The sequence below is a fragment of the Lagenorhynchus albirostris genome, chromosome 20 (assembly GCF_949774975.1).
Source record: "Lagenorhynchus albirostris chromosome 20, mLagAlb1.1, whole genome shotgun sequence".
In the NCBI taxonomy this organism is placed as follows: Eukaryota; Metazoa; Chordata; class Mammalia; order Artiodactyla; family Delphinidae; genus Lagenorhynchus; species Lagenorhynchus albirostris.
In genome coordinates, this window is record NC_083114.1 from 33,970,203 (window position 1) to 33,990,527 (window position 20,325).

Genomic DNA, 20,325 nt, shown 5'->3' on the forward strand with positions numbered 1-20,325 from the left:
GCGCTGCGCCGCGCGGGAGCGAGCACGCAAGCCCAGGGCGCGCGCGCTGCTGGCGTTTCCTCGGCGCGGAGGAGGGGAACGAAGTGAGGTGAGGCACGAGGCTCTGCGGGCGGGCGGCGGTGGGGCGGGAGCCCCAGTCTCGGGACAAGGGGGAGGCAGGGATCGTGAGGTGCGGCGGGGTTGGGGGCGGACTGCGGGCCCCGGCGGCGTCGGCGGCGAGGGGGCCGAGGGGGCCGAAGGGGGCGAGGGGGGCGGGCCACGCCGCGCCGTGGGGGAGGGCGGCGTGGGGCGGGCCTGAGCCCTGGGGCCCCGCCCCGCCGCGGCCTGACGCGCCCCGCCCCCTGGGCGGCCCCGGTGGGTCCCAGCCTGGCTCTTCCTGGCTCTGCTGCAAGGGAACGCGAAATCCCGTTCTTAGCTGACGTTACCTCTTGTTTTCAAGTAGGCCTTCCAAGTAGATATTTCGGGTCAGTTTTAGAGGTGAGGTGGTCTGAGGCTCCAGTAGAATGACTTGCCCGAGATCACACGGTTGATAAGGAACGAAGTGTGGCTTCGAATCTTGTCCGCAAAACTCCCAAGCCTGCGCCTGTCCCCCGCACCACATCGAATGCTCTTCACGTTCCTTCCCTCCTCCTCCCAGTAACTTCTTGGAATTTGGCAGCTGTTAATGTGGAACTAGCATCCATCCTTTCATGGATGTTAGCGTCAGAAATGTCTCGTGTGAAGAAAGAGGAAAAAAGAAGATTCCGCTTATTGCAATATTGCGCTTACAACGTGGAGTGTTTGAGACTGTATACATCCTTTACTTGACCATCTCTACTAACCTCTGTTGAAGTGACGCTGCTGTTCACTAACTGTAAGACATTGTGCAAGTGACAGTCTTTCAGAGGTTCCTTTCCCTTCTTAAAAAAGCAGCATGCCTCAGAAGGTTGTAAGGATTCAGAGACAATCCACATACAGTGATACTACAGTGCCTGGCATATGAAAAATATTCAGTAAATGTTGGCCATTATTTCATTATTGAGTGCATAATACCCCTTACTAAGCGCACTTTTCTTCAAACTTATTTTCCTGGGACCGGAGCAGAGGGGTAACCACTCCAGTTCATTCCTGGAAAAGACAAGTTCATTGACAGTTTTATGTGAATGTCCCATACAGTTAACGATGAATTATTCCCCAAGCTAAAACTATCAGGTGAAAGAAGTCACTGCAGGAGAACTAATGATGAACTAACCTTTTTGTAGAATTAACATTTATATGTCCATTACATTTGCGTTTATTGAGTTCTTTCCTCTTGGCACTGTGCTTGGTGCTTTAAGACATACAAATTTGTATTTGATGTAGTCCCTGCTTTCATTTAGTCTAGAAATGGGGAATATATGCATTCAGAAGTGATTCTCACAAAGTGGAATGTGAAAAATGCCAAAAAAAGAGATAGATAAAAAGATATGGGAGTATAGAGGGAGGGGGGATGTTTTCATGACTTCGTGTGAAATATGAGTTCATTTATGTCTTCAAAAAGATAACTTTGTATATTGTACATACCTATTAAATAGCTGTTCAAAGAATAAATTAGTGAACAAAATGTACGTTGTAATAGATAGGATTCCTTAGTTTTCTAGTAATAGACGTTCATTCAGATTAAAGTATTACTGGAATTATAGAGAAATGAGAAAAAACAAACAAACAAACCTATACCATTGGGCTACCCTTGGGGATGGGGATCTCAAGAGCCAGATCTCTTGGACCAGATTCTTTGGCTAGTGAATGAGCTCTAACCTGCCCTCTGTCCTTGGATACCTTACTCAAGATTCAGTTTTCGGTAAGAACAGATCTGGTTGCTTTAGCTGCTGTGGGGCTGGGGGGTGGAGTATTGGGATTCGTAACCCCACGAAAGCCATATGAAAGTCAGTTTCCCAAAGGAAGGAGGGCTAAGGAGAAAAGTGAGGCCTGGCAGAGAAAATCAGTTGTTGTTTATTAGAGGTATGTAGCCTTTGTAGAGGGCTTACTATGGGCCTGGCACTATGGTACATTATCTATGTGGATTTTGATATTTAATCTTCAGCAACTCTAGAAGGTAGATATGATTGTATCATCCATTTTACAGAGGAGGGAACAAGCTTGTAGAGATAAACTAATTTGCTTAGCCTTACAAAGCTAGGATGTGGTACAGTTGAGTAAGTTGCATTATGTTCTCTTTATCTTGTCCCTTTAAAGTATTTCCTCATCCATGTGCCACTTTTGTTTGTTTATAGGGGGGGTCGTCAGCTTTGGTGTCTGTGTTGGCCAGTTCTGAAATCTCCTTGAAGGAGCCCTACATTGAGGAAGATCAAAGCAGCAGTCTTTGCCAACTGGGGAATGGACCGTTTGAGTTCCTTTAGCAGTAAGTACCATGGGAACAAGTCCCAGGTGAATATTAATAGCAAACTGAAGTGGAAGTTGATCAAAGAAGCAAAATAAGCACTTTGAAGATGAAGCCATGTGAATCTGATCCTAAAGGAATGAGTATCAAATCAGAATAAAATCAACCACTACTACTGAACACATGATACAAAACTGAGCACATGACACTCAAGGTCTTATAAGAAAATTAAGCTCAGGTGGACCATTCATAATACGATTAACCCGTAGTTCGACTTAAAAAAGCAGTTGAATTTCTCTTTAGAATCAATAACATATTTCAGGCGCCTTGGTAAGAACTAATGTCAGTGGTAGAATAAAGGAAATGCTCCTGCCCCTGCTTTTTTGGCACTTGTATTCTAAGAGTAAACTATAGTGCAGTAATAGTGCAGAGATTTATGGCGTACATGTGAAGTAAATCCAGGCAGCCACAACTATGGAGGAAAAAATACACTTTTTCTTTTCTTCTGAAGATAAGAGATTTGGCAGAAATAGAAATCCATTGTTAGATGTTAGTAGTGTCCCAATGAGAAGAATCAGAAAGTCACTTTTGGGGTGTATCCTCCTCAGCAGTTTCTCCCTCCCTCTCTCCCTCCCTCCCATTTACTTATTTTGCTTTTGGCTACGCCAGGTCTTAGTTGCAGCACGTGGGACCTTTTAGTTGTGGGACGCGGACTCTTTGTTGTGGCATGCATGCGGGATCTAGTTCCCTGACCAGGGATTGAACCCGAGCCCCCTGCATTGGGAGCACCGAGTCTTACCCACTGGACCACCAGGGAAGTCCCTCAGCAGTTTCTTAAAGGGGCTCTAATTTACTCTCTCATCAGACTCCCTATATATATTTAGGACAGAATGGAATCTTCCAATACATCTAGTTCAGATCTTTCATTTTTCACACAGAGAAAGAGCCTAAATGAATTATCCCCATGCTGGGAGTGTAAACTGAAACCACTCTCTCTCCCTTTTCAAAATAATTAAAAAATTTTAAAAAAGTGTTTTTTTTAATATTTTTAAGCTAAACTTTAAAATTTTTATTTGGAAACAATTTCAAACAGGAAAGTTGGAAGAATAAGAATAGTACAAAGAATATCCATACACCTTTTGTAAACCTTTGACTCTATTTTCATAGTTCTCTATCTATAAATATACATATTTATTCACATATATATGTATTTATAGGTAGATATACATACCCCATATTTTTTTTTCAGAATCATTTGAGGGCTTAGGGACATACATCATGGCCCCTAAGTACTTTAGTGTTTATTTCCTGAGACTAGGGATATTCTCTTCTAACTTCAGTACATTCTAGCCTCAGTAGAGTTGCCAACTTTAGTAAGTATAACACTGATAAAATACTTTTATCTAACCTGCCGTCTGTATTCCAGTTTTGTCAGCTGACTCAATAATGTCCTTGACGATGTTTTTTTCCTTCCCATACAGGATACAGTCAGGGTTCAGGTCTTGCATTAAGTTGCTGTGTCTCTTTAGCCTCCTTTAAACTGAAACATGTCCACAGCCTTTGTCTTTAGTGATTGACACTTTTGAAGAATACAGCCCCTTTCTCCCCTTTTTAAAACTAGAGGTGTCTCATTTTGGGTTTGTCTGGTCTTACTGTGTTCCTCATTAGCGATGTTAATTTTGAAAACCCAGTCAACGGGGGCTTCCCTGGTGGCACAGTGGTTGAGAGTCCGCCTGCCGATGCAGGGGACACGGGTTCATGCTCCGGTCCGGGAAGATCCCACATGCCGCGGAGCGGCTGGGCCCGTGAGTCATGGCCGCTGAGCCTGTGCGTCCGGAGCCTGTGCTCCTCAACGGGAGAGGCCAGAACAGTGAGAGGCCCGCATACCGCAAAAAAAAAAAAAAGAAAACCCAGTCAAGGTGTGCATTTGAGTTCTTCACTGTTTAATGTCTATTTTTTCTCTTGCGTCTAATAAGCAACCCATAAGGAGACACTTTCAGGCCATAAAATATCCTGTTCCTCATCAGAATTTCTCCCTAGTTAGCATCCATTGATGATTTTTGCCTGATCCAGTCTTTACTACGATGGTCGCAAAATGATTTTTCCCCCTGCATCCAGCACTCTCTCCATGTTTACTAGTTAGCACTTAGCATTCTACTATAATCAAGAGACCTCCTGTTTCACTTATTTATTATAAGTATGCATGCATGAATTCCTTTATTTTCAGTGGTTTATAATTCATTATCATACTTACTTTGGTTCTCAGACTGTCCTAATTTGAACACTGTGAGCCCCTTCAAGCCGGCTCTTGCAACCTTGTGACGTGCCCCATCGCTTTTTTGAGCATCTCCTTACTTTTTGGCGTGGCTACATGTTCGAGGTGCATCTTCTACCTCCCATGCCCCAGCCCTAGAATCAGCCACTTCTCTGAGGAGCCCTTGGTCCTTTTAGAAAGGAGTGACATTAGAGACCAAGATATGGCCATTGCTTATTTCTACTAGAGTATCTTGGCATCTGGGCCTTTTTGGCCCACAGCGCTGGGAAATACATGGTAGGTATACACTACGTATATATATACCAGTATATGTACACAGTTGCATATACATGCGTATATCCATAGATGTACTTTCTTAGAAATCATGAGTTCACACTGATAACCTCCAGTTCACCTTCCTAGGCCCTTTTTTTGTCCCCCCACCCCCACCACGTTCCTTGTTTGTGTGTCCTTTCCTCAGTGAAAACCCTGGCTCCCAGCATTAGCACGATTATTCATTTGCTCAGTCTTTTAATACATCCAGAATTATTTCAGAATTGCTTGGTGCATACCACTACATAACACAGACCCACTTCAACAAGTTCAGGATTTGTTTGCAATTCTCTGCATCACCCAAGACTGAAGGTCTGTTGTTAAATGTTCATAAGTTACTTGGATTGGTTCTTTTTTTTCCCCTCCTCATTGTGGTTGTGATATTCCTTTGAAATACTTTTTGGTTCATCTGTTCGTTCTGCTTTCAGTTTTCCCTTCCCATATTTAGTGGTTTAATTTTCTAATTTGCAGAACATGAGTATGCTTCCAAAAGTCAAAGCTATGCAAAAAGGTATATTTGGAGAATTGTTGCTCCTTCCTAGGTCTCTTCCACTCCTTTCCATTCCCCCTCCTTCAACCCTTCGTAGGTATTGTTTTCTAATTTATCTGTCCTTTATTTCTTTTTGCAAAGACAGACGTGTATATGTTTTTGCTTTTGTTTTCCCTAATTTTTTCCTGAAAACGTAGCATACTATGTATGCTCTTTTGCACCTTGTTTTTTTCACTTAATAGTATCTCGTGGAAATACGATGCTGCTTTATAGACATTGTTATTTTTATTTATTTATATATATTTTTTGCGGTACACGGGCCTCTCACTGTTGTGGCCTCTCCCATTGCGGAGCATAGGCTCCGGACGCGCAGGCTCAGAGGCCATGGCTCACGGGCCCAGCCACTCTGCAGCATGTGGGATCTTTCCGGACCGGGGCACGAACCCGTGTCCCCTGCATTAGCAGGCGGACTCTCAACCACTGCGCCACCAGGGAAGCCTCCGAGATTATTTTTTTATAGTTGTATAGTACTCAATTATGTGAACGTACCATAGTTTGTTCAACTACTGTCCAGTGCTTGGACATCAAAGTAGTATTTTGCAGTTATAAATAATGTTCTAATGCATAACCTTATACTGTTGGAGGTGTATATTCAGGGTAAATTCCTAGAAGTGGGATTTCTAGGTCCAAAGATAAATGGATGCATTTATTTAGATAGTGCTAAATTCCTTTCTATAGAAGTTGTGCCATTTTGCATTCCCGTCAGCAATATATGAGGTTGCCTATTTCCCCACAGTCTTCTTAAGAAAGTATATTATCAAGCTTCTGAATTTTTGCCAATCTGATGGGTAAGAACTTATATCTCAGTGTAGATTTCTCTTATTATGAGTGAAGTTGAATGTCTTTTCATGTTTAAGGTCCATTTTATCTCTCTTTTTCCTAATTATCTCTTCGTGACTTTCACAGTAGGATTTTTGGTCTTTTATTTTCCTCTCAATTTTTAAAAGTTCTTTCTATATTAAAGATGTTAGCCCTTTATGATATGTTTACAAGTATTTTCTTCTAGTTTATTTGCTTTTTTAACTTTGCTTATGGTGTTCTTTGCCAAAAAAGAGCTTTTTGTTTGTTTTGTTTTGTCAAATTTATTACTCTTTTATTGCCTCTGAAGTTTGAATGATGGTAAAAAGTCTTTCCCTACTCCTAGGTTACAGAAAAGTTCTGGAATCCTTTGTGAAGGACACTTTGGCTATGTGTATCAGAAACCCTCTGTACACTCAACAGTTCTAGTTCTAGGAAAATAGAAATCCTGAGGAACAAAATATGAACTGTTACGTGTACAGGAACGTCGATCTCAGCATTTTTTATAATAGTGAAAAATTGGAAACAACTTAAATATCCACCAATAGGAAACTGGTTAGATTAGTGGTTCTCAGTCTTATGAGACCCAGTGATTTCTTTTTATAATGTTTTTAAAGCCCCTTTTACTATTTGGAAATGAAATACATAGATAATATAACATAACTATGCCCATGATTTCAAAGAAATAAAAACAATGCCCTAGGACTTCCCTGGTGGCACAGTGGTTAAGAAATCTGCCTGCGAATGCAGGAGACACGGGTTCAATTCCTGGTCCGGGAAGATCTCACATGCCATGGAGCAACTAAGCCCGTGCACCACAACTACTGAGCCTGTGCTGTAAGCCCGCGAGCCACAACCACTGAAGCCCGAGCGCCTAGAGCCTGTGCTCCGCAACAAGAGAAGCCATCTCAATGAGAAACCCACGCACCACAACGAAGAGTATTCCCCACTCACCGCAACGAGAGAAAGCCTGTGCGCAGCAATGAAGGCCCAACACAGCCAAAAATAAATAAATTAAGTAATTAAAAAATAATAATATTGCCCTAACTATACTATAAAAGATAAATAAAAGAGAAGTGATTTGTAATAAATAATGTAATTTATAATAATATGTATCAATATGTTTAGACATTACAGTGGAAAACATAATGCCTTTAGTCAGATGCTTGTACCCGTAAGTCAAATCACTGTGCATATTACAACTACAAATGCACAGTGATTCACGTGTGTTGTATTGGTGACTCAAATACCACAAGCTTGAATAACTCTTAGTAAAGTTCTGAACAAAACAAGGTAGAATCTCCTCTTGACGTAATGCAGTTGCCTTCCTGGAAAATTCAATACATATTAAAACTGTCAAAAACATTTTGTTGTATTTAGTATGGAATTATGTTCCAGGTCATGTCATTATGAGCAAGTTTTCACCTACTTGAACGTCTGGTGGGACATTTGAAAGTTGTGCAGGAGACTGGCCAATTCTTTGTTGTGTAGAATATCTTGAGTGTTGAAGGATATCTAGCATCCCTGATCCCAGCCTGCTAAGTGCCAGTAGTGCTCCCTAGTCATTGTGGCAACAAAAAAGCATCTCCTCAGATTTCCATAATGCCTTCCTAGGAGGCAGTTGAAAACCATTAGGTTAGATTAAATAGATATAATGGACTATTATTCATCCATTAAAAAGAGTGAGGAAGATCTATGTGTACCATCATGAAAGATGTTGACAATATATTATCAAGTGAAAAAACAGGCTATAAAATGTGTGGTATCCCACTTTTGTTAAAATATACACACGTGTACATAGAAGAAAGGCTAGAAATCAGAATGTTAATAGAGGATGACATACTTTATACTTTTTATTGTCTAAAATTTTTGAAACTATAAATTGAACTTTTACAAAATAATTATCTTTTTTTTTAACATCTTTATTGGAGTATAATTGCTTTACAGTGGTATGTTAGTTTCTGCTTTATAACAAAGTGAATCAGCTGTACATACACATATATCCCCATATCTCCTCCTTCTTGTGTCTCCTTCCCATCCTCCCTATCCCACCCCTCTAGGTGGTCACAAAGCACTGAGCTGATCTCCCTGTGCTATGCAGCTGCTTCCCACTAGCTAGCTATTTTACATTTGGTAGTGTATATATGTCCATATTTCTCTCTCACTTCGTCCCACCTTACCCTTCCCCCTCCCTGTGTCCTCAAGTCCATCCTCTACGTCTGCATCTTTATTCCTGTCCTGCCCTTAGGTTCTTCAGAACCTTTTTTTTTTTTTTTTTAGATTCTATATGTGTTAGCATACGGTATTTTTCTCTTTCTGACTTAGTTCACTCTGTATGACAGACTCTAGGTCCATCCACCTCACTACAAATAACTCAATTTCATTTCTTTTTATGGCTGAGTAATATTCCATTGTATATATGTGCCACATCTTCTTTATCCATTGAACTGTTGATGGACACTTAGGTTGCTTCCATGCCCTGGCTATTGTAAGGAGAGCTGCAGTGAACATTGTGGTACATGACTCTTCTTGAATTATGGTTTTCTCAGGGTATATGCCCAGTAGTGGGATTGCTGGGCCGTATGGTAGTTATATATTTAGTTTTTTCAGGAACCTCCATAGTGTTCCCCATAGTGGCTGTATCAATTTACATTCCCACCAACAGTGCAGGAGGGTTCCCTTTTCTCCACACCCTATCCAGCATTTATTGTTTGTAGATTTTTTTTTTTTTTTGATGTACGCGGGCCTCTCACCGCTGCGGCCTCTCCCGTTGCGGAGCACAGGCTCTGGATGCGCAGGCCCAGCGGCCATGGCTCACGGGCCCAGCCGCTCTGTGGCATGTGGGATCCTCCCGGACCGGGGCACGAACCCACACCCCCCGCATTGGCAGGTGGACTCTCAACCACTGCGCCACCAGGGAAGCCCCTGTTTGTAGATTTTTTGATGATGGCCATTCTGACTGGTGTGAGATGATACCTCATTGTAGTTTTGATTAGCATTTCTCTAAAAAACAATTACTTCTTGACATGAGGGTTTAAAAACTCTTTAGGTCAGTCATTGGGCAATTTTTTGTTGTTGAAGAAAGTTTGAGGAAAGAAAAGCAAGCTCATATCATTAAAAGAAAAGGATGCGAGGGCTTCCCTGGTGGCCCAGTGGTTGAGAGTCCGCCTGCCGATGCAGGGGACACAGGTTCGTGCCCAGGTCCGGGAGGATCCCATGTGCCACGGAGCGGCTGGGTCCGTGAGCCATGGCCGCTGAGCCTGCGCGTCCGGACCCTATGCTCCGCAACGGGAGAGGCCACAACAGTGAGAGGCCCGCGTACCGCAAAAAAAAAAAGAAACAAAAGGATGTGAGGAAGAAGGTAATTTGGTAAAAATTGACATTTAATATAAAATAATTTTTGTTCTTCCATTTCAAAATTTTAAATGGGAGAAGTGGGGTAGTTGCTGTTCCACATGTTTATTTTGAAGCTACTGCCAGAAAGATTACCTTTCTTTCCTCTGTCATTTTTTTCTCCAGGTCTTCATTTAGAAGCAAAAGAAAAGAAAAATAATCACCACTTACAGGAGGGAAAGGTGCCTTGAAGAGTGTTTCTTGGACTTTAGGAAGGAAAATGCTATTGCAGAATGTGAGAAATTCTGCGCCAGGCCAAACAGATTAAATCCCTTCTCTACCTTCAGAGCCTGTTTTCTTAGACTTCTGTTGATCACAGAGAACAACTCTGCTAGGTTGCCCTGACTCAAGAGTGGCAGAGTTTGGGACAGCCAGGGACACACACACATCTGCATTTTTATGACTTTAGAGAGTTTGGATTATACTCCTTGCCTTGATATTGTGGAGACAGTACTGTCATTGGAACTGGAGGAAGGTCTGCTCTCTTCTCTACTTACTGTGGGAGAAAGGGAGGGAGCTGTCCTGAGTTTAACTCCCAAATCAAATATGAAGTAGTACATCCCAAGACATGTTTAAAGGGTTTTTCTTTACCAACTTTTTATTATGAAAAATTTCAAACTTATAGAAAGTTGCAAGAACAGTACAGCAATTATTGCCCATTACCCAGACCCAGCAGTTATTAACATTTTGTCAGATTGGCTTTATCTATAACTATAGATGTGTTATGTAGGTATGTGACATTATTTTCCCCTGGGAAAATAAACTGTGGGCATTATGAAACTTCCAGTTAAAACTTGTGTTTGTAAATTTCTCTGCAGGGGCAATATCTACTTAAATGCTATTTAAAATAGTAGATATACTGTAGGTAGGAACAAAGCTAGCCTGAAATAAAAAGGAACATAATTTTTGTTTTTTCTTACTTGGAATGAGCTCATCTTGTCTCCATGAACTTTTCAGCACAGCTTACTACCTTGTGTAATCATTTGCAGATTTTCACCTTCTTGCATTTAAGATAATCATAAGGTGTTTTGAAGCTAGTATATTCTTCTTTTTGTTATAGATGATCCCTCTGATAAGCCACCTTGTCGAGGCTGCTCCTCCTACCTCATGGAGCCTTATATCAAGTGTGCTGAATGTGGGCCGCCTCCTTTTTTCCTGTGCTTGCAGGTAACTCTTTAAGGGGAGGCTTGCCTAGTTTTATGGATATAGTAAATTCAGAGATGACTATCAATTCCTCAGAAGGACCATACCTTATTAAGTCTATTTTTTCCAGTTAATATTGAATTACACATTTTACCAGTGAAAAATTGGGGAACAGAGCAGGATGGATGAGATAGACTGTTGAATATTCCACTTCCCTGTATCAACCTAATGCTGTTTTTACCAGTAAATTTCAAGTATTGGGACTACAAGAAATAGAATTGGAGGATTATTCCTTTTGATAGCACCTATGACACTGTTTTTTGTCTTACTGAAGAGTGATGTTTGGGCAGGTGACAAACCAGGGAACAAACTATTTCGTCGATGATAGTGGTAATAGCAATACTAATGATAAGTGCTGGGCTTCCCTCGTGGCGCAGTGGTTAAGAATCCGCCTGCCAATGCAGGGGACATGGGTTTGGGCCCTGGTTCTGGAAGATCCCACATGCTGCGGAGCAACTAAGCCCATGCGCCACAACTACTGGGCCTGCGCTCTAGAGCACGCTAGCCACAAATACTGAGCCCGCGTGCCACAACTGCTGAAGCCCATGCACCTAGAGCCCGTGCTCCGCAACAAGAGAAGCCACTGCAATGAGAAGCCCGCACACTTCAACGAAGAGTAGCCCCCGCTCACCGCAACTAGAGAAAGCCTGTGCGCAGCAACGAAGACCCAACGCAGCCAAAAATAAATAAAATTTTAAAAAATTGTTTAAAAAAAATACTAATGATAAGTGCTTACTCTGTGCCAGGCACTATCTTGAGTACTTTGCATGAATTAACCTTTAAATCAAAACTGCAACCCTAGGAAGTAACTATGATTAGTATCCCTATATTATAAAGGAAACTCAGGCAAAGAGAGGTTAAATAATTGGCTCAGGGTCACACAGCAAATACCATATTTTATCAGATCCAAGATGCTGTTGATTAAAAGAAACATCCCAATTTCAGAAATGTTAAAGTGTAAAAATGGCTGATGGAAGTTGTAATATACTTTTCATTATAAGATGAATCCACATTTCAGAGTTTTAAAATATGAAATAATACATGTCTTAGAATTGCTGAAATAAGCTAAGAGCCAGGATTCAAATTTAGGCAGTCTGCTTCCAGGACTTATGCTTTTTATAAAAGGAGGAGTTGTCCTAGGAAAAACTCTTTTTTTCAGATCATTGTTTTTCTCTATGTGGGCCATTGAAAGGCTGCGATCATGAACTTAACCTTCCTGTTGTGGCTGCAGACAAGACTAAATGAATTCTTAAAAACTCATCACAAGAGTAGAATACCCCCAAGCCATCTTCTGTCCTTTAAGAAAGCATTTCAAAACGTAGCTTTTTGGTAACTTAATTTTCTTTTCTTTTGCAGTGTTTCACTCGAGGATTTGAGTACAAGAAACATCAAAGTGATCATACTTACGAAATAATGGTAATGATGAAGTTGTAGGAATTTCCCTTCATTTTCAAGTATTATACTGGGAATTAGTCTTTTTATTTCTTCATCTGCAAGTATCTCACTTTTCTTTCGCCCACTTCTGGATTAGGTAATCATTGCGCAATAAGCTTTTTAGGGTTTTATGGATCTTCTAAGGCATTTAAGTCCAAAAAATCATTTATATACTCAGATTTTTGGTTTAAATTAGAAGGAATTTAAAGGAAGTGCTTTTTGAGATTTACTAATATAAGGATCAGAGGTTTGTGGTTTTCTAAGTTCATTGATAAACATGTAGTAAATGTGTTGTCGCTGTGTTTGGCTAATGGCATTTTTATGTGGTTTGTGTGGGCAGTGGTGATATTTATATCTGGCACTCAACCTCCCCAGCCTTGGGAAAATTAGTTACCCTCGGAGAGTTAAGTTGTAGAATGGATGTAGGGTGAATAACATAGTAATATACAAAATCACTTTGAAAAGGTAGACTGACTTATAGGCCAGAATAAGACTTGGCTGTAATTTGATTGTTTGCCGCCTCTAAAGAAGGAACGAGAGGCAGATGTTGGCAGTGTCCTTCCAATATCTAGCCAGAGGAACGGGCACTTTAATAAGCCAAAGTGAATATGTGGTATGCTTGACAGGTCTATATACAATACCTTTGTCAGTTATCAGAGCCTAACTCCTAGGTCACCAAGTAGTTTTCTTACATTTGGCCTCCCATGTTGTTCTTCTTACAGGAAGGAATGCTGGTTGGGCATCTACTTGACAGTAATTTCACATCATGGGTTAATCCATTGATACATGTGTTAGTTTTCTCTTGCTGCCATAACTTAACCAAAAATGAAGGAGCTTAAACAACAACATAAATTTATCCTCTCACAATTCTGTTGGTCAGAAGACCATTAGACTCAGTGGTTTGCTCCAAATTCTGTAAGGCTGAAATGAAAGTGTTGACCTGTCTGGGTTTTTATCTGGAGACCCTGTGGGAGAATCCACTTCCAGTCTACTTCCATTCTCATTCAAGTTGTTGACAGAATTCACTGCTGGGAGGTTGTAGGACTGATGCTACTGTTTCCTTATTAGTTGTTGGCCAGGGCTTACTCTTAGTCTCTAGAGGTTCCTGGCCCTCATTCTCAGTATTCAAAGCCAGCAATGGCAGGGAGTCCTTGAGGGTTACTGATGAAATGCTTGGCGTCTCTCTGACCTCTCCTGGTTCATCTCTCCTGTGCTGAATCTCTCTGACTCTTCTGCCTCTCTCTTCTACTTTTAAGGGCTGTGTGATTATATTGGGCCCACCAGCATAATCTCCTTATTTTACAGTCAGTTGATTAGTACCTTAATCCCATTAGCATAGTCCCTTCACAGTAATATCTAGTTAGTGTTTGATTGAATAATCAGGGAACAGGAATCTTGGGGGCACTGGGGGACATCTTTAGAATTCTGTATACCGCAGCGCTGTAGCATATCTACTTCAGTCTCTTAAAAGTTTAGAAAGGGTAACTCAGCATCTCCAAGTCTGATGATTTATGAAGTCTTATTTAAGTGAGTTTCTGGGCCTGTAATGCTGAGAGTCAGATCCTGGTCCATAATGAATTAGTCAAAGAAATGCTCCTTAGTAAGAGTTCTTAGCAGCCAGCTGTCTAGCCTTCCCCTGCCTCTTTCTAAACACCCTCAGTCTTCTAAGTAGTTTCTTCACTAATTATAAGATTTGGAATACATTTTTTAATATTAGACTGTTTTTTAGAGAGTTACAGGTTCACAGCAAAATTGAGTGGAAAGTACAGAAATTTCTCTGCCCCCGCAAATGCATAACCTCCCCCATTATCAACATCCCCCACCAGAACTGTACATACATTATCACTGACGAACCTACGTTGACACCTCATTATCACCCGAAGTCCATAGTTTACATTAGGGTTCACTCTTGGTGATATACATTCTATGGGTTTGTAGAAATACATAATGACGTGTACCCACCATTATAGTATCATACAGAGTAGTTTCATGTTCCTAAAAATCTTCTGTGTTCTGCCTGTTCATCCGTGCCTCCCCCCAGCCTCTGGTAACTACTGATCTTTTTACAGTCTCCATGGTTTTGCCTTGTCCAAAATGTCATATAGTTGGAATCATACAGCGTGTAGCCTTTTCAGATTGGCTTCTTTCACCAAGTAATATGTATTTAAGTTTCCTCCATGTCTTTTCATGGCTTAATAGGTCATTTCTTTTTTAGCACTGAATAATATTCTGTTGTCTGGATGTACCACAGTTTATTTATTCATCCACCTACTGAAGGACATCTTGGTTGCTTCCAAGTTTTGACAATTAAGAATACAGCAGCTATAAATATCCATGTGCAGGTTTTTCTATGGACATAAGTTTTCAACTCCTTTGGGTAAATACCAAGGAACATGGCTGCTGGATCACATGGTAAGAGTATGTTTAGTTTTGTAAGAAACTGTCAAACTGCCCAAAGTGGCTGTACCATTTTGCATTCCCACCAGCAGTGAAAGAGAGTTCCTGTTGCTCCACATCCTCGTCTGCATTTGGTGTTGTCAGTGTTCTGGATTTTGGCCATTCTGATAGGTATATAACGCTATCTTGTTGTTTTAACTTGCATTTCTCTGACAACATATGATGTGGAACATCTTTTCATATGAATTTTTTTTTCCCTTTTGTTAATTGCAAAATGAATGAAGGGCTGGGGGAGAGTATGGTCAAAGTAGCTGTGGCTTTGAGTTCATTTCATCAGGGTTATCAGATCTTCAGAAAGTTGGCTTATTCTTCCTAAATTCACACAAGAATGCCTAGAACCAGAATACAAATTTATTCATTTGAATTGTGAAAATAATTCCTTAAAGGATAATTCAGTATAGTTTGGGTAGATTGAAGTTATCCACTGCCGGCAAGCTGACCATGAGCTCTCTTCAGCTGTTCTGGGCACCATCCCTTCTGCATAATGCTGACGGCACGAAGTTTCACTCCAAGTCCACCTAACTCTTCAGATTACTTCATCCTTTACTCACATATTCTTTACCCATACAAACACATTTCAGAATTCTGTCCTTTATTTTGTAGAGCTTTTGAAGGTTACTAATACTCTCTTTTTTCTGCTAGTCTTTATCTATTCCCAGATAAGGAAAAGAAGAATCTTTCCTTCCGTAGGAATGATGACCAAATTTTGCTTCTCTACACACGAAGCCACTAAAGACTTGATTTTTTTCTTTTTTTCTTTTTGCATATGAAGCCTCAGAAAACTTTAAATGGTTTTCAGTACTTTTGCCATCTCACAGTGCTGTATTTTTGGAAGTTGCTCATGCTGTAGTGGGTGGTGCATTAATCAAGATTTCTGAGTTCTTTGCCTATTTTTGTCTTATAATTCTTAGAACCTTAAACAAGTCAAGGCACCTCTTTCAGCCACACCCTTTGTACCAGTGATTCTTAAACTTTAGTGCATAAGAATCACCTGGGAGATTCTTAAAATTATAGATTCCTAGGCCTCACTGTTAGAAATTCTGGTTCAGTAGGGCCAAGATTGGGTCCAGAAATTGAATAATATTGATTCAACTTTAAGAAAAACTGACATGCCCATTTATTTTTTGGTGTAGGAAGTCTTTCTGGTTTATCTCACAGTAAGGTTGGTGAGGACTAATTAATATTCTAAAATACTCTTTTAGAAATAACAGATTTTTCAACTATGAGTTGTCATATTTACCTGTATTCATGGTACTTTCCAGATTGAGTGATTATTTTGAATTTAATACAGACATAGACTCTGAAATTTCTCTTTTGGATCTCGTATCTGAAATATCTCATGTGAGGCATATTCCTAGTACGTGCTCAGATAAAATGTATTGCTTATTAGTAATGTAATTTTACAGATCACAGATTTTCTTTGCCATTAACAAAAGATAGAACAATTTATAAACGCCTGTGTGATCTGAGGATTTCTTGTGTCACTTTTTTTTTTTTAACTTATAGTAAATTTCAAGCATATACTAAAATACAGAAAATGGTGTTTCAGTTATCTGTTGCCTCTAATAGCTGCCTCAAAACTTCATGGTTTAGGGACTTCCTTGGTGGCGCAGTGGTTAAGAATCTGCCTGCCGATGCAGGGGACACGGGTTCGAGCCCTGGTCCAGGAAGATCCCACATGCCGTGGAGCAACTAAGCCCGTGCGCCACAACTACCGAGCCCGTGCTCTAGAGCCCACAAGCCACAACTGCTGAGCCCACGTGCTACAACTACTGAAGCCCACGTATCTAGAGCCCGTGCTCCGCAACAAAGAGAAGCCACCATGATGAGAAGCCCATGCACTGCAAGGAAGAGTAGCCCCCGCTTGCCACAACTAGAGAAAGCCCATGCGCAGCAGCGAAGACCCAACACAGCCAAAGACTAATTAATTAACAAACAAACAAACGAAAAAGCTTCATGGTTTAAAATAACAGCCATTTTATTATCTCTCACAGTTTTGTGGGTCAGGAATTCAGATTGGCACCATGAGAGTAGCTTTCATTCGTTCCCCATGGTGTGCTGAGAATGGAAGTCCAAGGGGGTTTTTTCACTTTTAGCACCTCAGAATGGCTTGAGTTGGTTGAACTGGAATATCTTAACTGCCTGAGGCCTTTGGTTCCTCTCCAGGTAGCCTTAGGGCCTCTCCCTCTCCATATGGCCTCTCCACGTGGTCTTTCCAGAAAGGAGGCTAGAATTCTTATGTGGTGGTTCAGGGCTACCAAAGACGAAAAAGTAGAAGTTGCCAGGCCTTCTTAAGCAAGTCACAGGTTCAACCCATATTAAATGGAAAGGGACCACGTGAAGGTGTGAATTCTAGAAGTTCATTGGGGGCCACCATTGTAATCAACTACCACATATAGTGTAATAAATGCCCATATACCTGTCACTGGTTCTTAAAATTATCAACTCATACCCTATTTTGTTTCATCTAAACCCGTACCCCTCTAGCTTATTTTGAAACAAATCCCCTAGATATCATATCATTTCATCTGTAAATGTCTCATTAGGTCACTCTAAAATTTTAAAGTAACTCAGTTCACATTTCTCCAGTCATCTCAAAAAAGCTTTTTTTAAAAAAACTCTGCTCTCTTCTCCACACCTGAAACAATCACTATTCTGATTTTTATTACCATAGATCAGTCTTGCATATTCTAGAACTGCATATAAATGGATTCATTCTGTATGTACTCTTGTTTCTGGTTTCTTTCATTCAGCATGTTTTTGAGATTTATTCAAGTTGTATATAATAATAGTTCATTCTTTTCTGTTACTGAGTAATATTTCATGGTATGAGTATAGCACAGTTTGTTTATCCATTCTCCTGTTGATAGAGACTGGGCTTTGCCTAGTTTGGGGCTGTTAAGAATAAAGCTGCTGTGAGGGACTTCCCTGGTGGTCCAGTGGTTGGGATTTTGCCTTCCAATACAGGGGGTCTCGTTGGAGAGCTAAGATCCAACATGCATCAGGGCCAAAAAACCAAAACATAAAACAGAAGCCATATTGTAACAAATTCAATAAAGACTTTAAAAATGGCCCACATCAAAAAAAAAAGAAAAAAAAGAAAGGGACTTCCCTGGTGGTGCAGTGGTTAAGAATCCGCCTGCCAGTGCAGGGTACACGGGTTTGAGCCCTGGTCCGGGAAGATCCCACATGCCACGGAGCAACTAAGCCTGTGCGCCACAACTGCTGAGCCCGTGCTCTAGAGCCCGCAAGCCACAACTACTAAGCCGACATGCCACAGCTACTGAAGCCCACGTGTCTAGAGCCTGTGCTCCGCAACAAGAGAAGCCACCGTGATGAGAAGCCCACGTACTGCAACGAAGAGTAGCCCCTGCTCGCCGCAACTAGAAAAGCCCACGCAGCAATGAAGATCCAATGCAGCTAAAAAATAAATACATAAATAAATTATTATTATTTTATTTTTTTTTGGCGGTATGCGGGCCTCTCACTGTTGTGGCCTCTCCCATTGTGGAGCAGGCCTAGCCACTCCACGGCATGTGGGATCTTCCCGGACTGGGGCACGAACCCATGTCCCCTGCATTGGTGGGTGGACTCTCAACCACTGCGCCACCAGGGAAGCCCATAAATAAATTAATTTTTTTAAAATACTTTAAGAAAGAAAAAAAGAATAAAGCTGCTTTGAACATTTTTGTATGAGGCTTTCTATGGACGTATATTTTCGTTTTTCTTGGGTAAACACTTAGGAGTGGAATTGCTGTGTCATAAAATAAATGATTATTTAACTTTTAAGAAACTGTCAAAAAGTTCCCTTAAATGGTTGTATCACTTTACACCTCAGCTAGCAGTGTATGAGAGTTCTGATTGCTCCACATGCTTGCCAAGTTTTGTTATTGTCATTTTCTTCATCCTAGTATTCTAGTGGGTATGGTGAATGTGTAGTGGTATCATCATTTTTCTTTTACCTTTTACAGTGCTATTCGGAATTCAGATATGGTCCATACATTCCAATTGATTGCCTCATATATTTATCCTGTGGGTTCTCCCTCTCCTTCCCCTCCTTCTCTCACTCTTTCTCTTGTTTCATATAGTTTGATTGTTTAAAAACCTGGGTTTATCTTATGGATGTTACTGCAGTCTAGATTTTGCTGATTAACGTGTTCCTCTGACTTCTGTGTTTCCTATAAATTAGTAGTTAATATATACTGGCTATATCAGATTCATTCATGATCATTGTTTAGACCTTTTCTTCTGGGATTGCAAAATACATAGTTATCTTTCAATTCTATCACTCCTTTTAATTTATGAGATTAAATAATTCTATAAAAAGAAAGTTTATTATCTATGTGGTCACCCTGAGGTCAAGTTTGTACAGAAGGGCAGGATAAATTATTTCCATTATTTACTAGTTTTCAAAGTATGAGTTGGTTCCCTGGCATCCTCTAGATATTTAGAATGTTTAATGTGTTGTAATCCTTTGCAGTTCTTATTAATGTTCAGAATGTTCCATTTTTGGTCAGTGGGAGCCTCTACAAGTTGACCTCTGAATCCTTTTGACAGGACTCTTTTCGTCTTTGAGAGTTTCTTTGATTTCCAGTGTAATGAAGTGTTCCAGTCTCATCTTGTACATTTCCTACCCAAACCTGGAATTGCCTTTTTCTTCAAGGAGCCCTGGTTCCTTTAGTGGGAAATTGTATTTAGAGACCACATACTGGGTACTAGAAGTGTTAATTGCTACTGGGTTTGTCATTTTTTTCTAGACCTTTTCACTGAACAGTGATAGGAATTTTTTTTTTAATTTCTTGTACAATTTTTAAAGGTGACACGTCATTTACAGTTATTACAAAATATTGGCTGTGTTTCCTGTGTTGTACAATACATCCTTGTAGCCTCTCTTACACCCAGTAGTTTGTACCTCCCACTCCTCCACCCCTGTATTGTGCCCCCCTCTCCCCGACTGGTAATCACTAGTTCTATATATAGGAAATTATTGTTTTAAGACAAATACATCATGAGTTCATACTAAAACTTTCTTGTTTTTTAAATTTATTTATTAATTTATTTTTTATTTTTTTGGCTGCGTTGGGTCTTCGTTGCCGCGCGCGGGCTTTCTCTAGCTACAGTGAGTGGGGGCTGTTCTTTGTTGCAGTTCCCGGGCTTCTCATTGTGGTGGCTTCTCTTGTTGCGGAGCATGGGCTCTAGGCATGCGGGCTTCAGCAGTTGTGGCACACGGGCTCAGTAGTTGTGGCTTGTGGGCTCTAGAGCACAGGTTCAGTAGTTGTGACGCACGGGCTTAGCTACTCCTCAGCATGTGGGATCTTCCCAGACCAGGGCTCGAACCCATGTCCCCTGCATTGGCAGGCGGATTCTTAACCACTGTGCCACCAGGGAAGTCCCCATACTAAAACTTTCAATTCAAATAACAAGAGTACATGGTTTTACATAGCCTCATAGATCTTACATCTCTTTTTTTTCCCCAAGCTCCAAGTCCCACTGTGCAGTGACACCAATACAGTTACTTATTTGCTTTACCCCACAGCATATCAA

At 40.8% G+C, this 20,325-nt stretch overlaps 1 protein-coding gene across 11 annotated transcripts in view; it reads left to right on the forward strand.

The window, feature by feature from the left end:
* The first annotated feature begins 21 nt into the window (after positions 1–21).
* The window catches only part of TADA2A (transcriptional adaptor 2A), a 47,264-nt gene continuing 26,960 nt past the window's right edge, over positions 22–20,325 (forward strand). For 5 of the 11 annotated variants that reach the window (XM_060134134.1, XM_060134141.1, XM_060134139.1 and 2 more), the window contains exons 1-5: positions 70–88; positions 659–853; positions 2,253–2,380; positions 10,748–10,854; positions 12,247–12,306. In XM_060134134.1, coding sequence (XP_059990117.1) covers positions 2,356–2,380; positions 10,748–10,854; positions 12,247–12,306 — 192 coding nt within the window. In that variant the 5' untranslated portion in view covers positions 70–88; positions 659–853; positions 2,253–2,355. Of the gene's footprint in view, positions 89–658; positions 854–1,737; positions 1,820–2,252; positions 2,381–9,813; positions 9,870–10,747; positions 10,855–12,246; positions 12,307–14,638; positions 14,737–20,325 lie in introns of those variants that run through there. The other 6 variants (XM_060134138.1, XM_060134135.1, XM_060134144.1 and 3 more) reach the window with 6 other exon arrangements.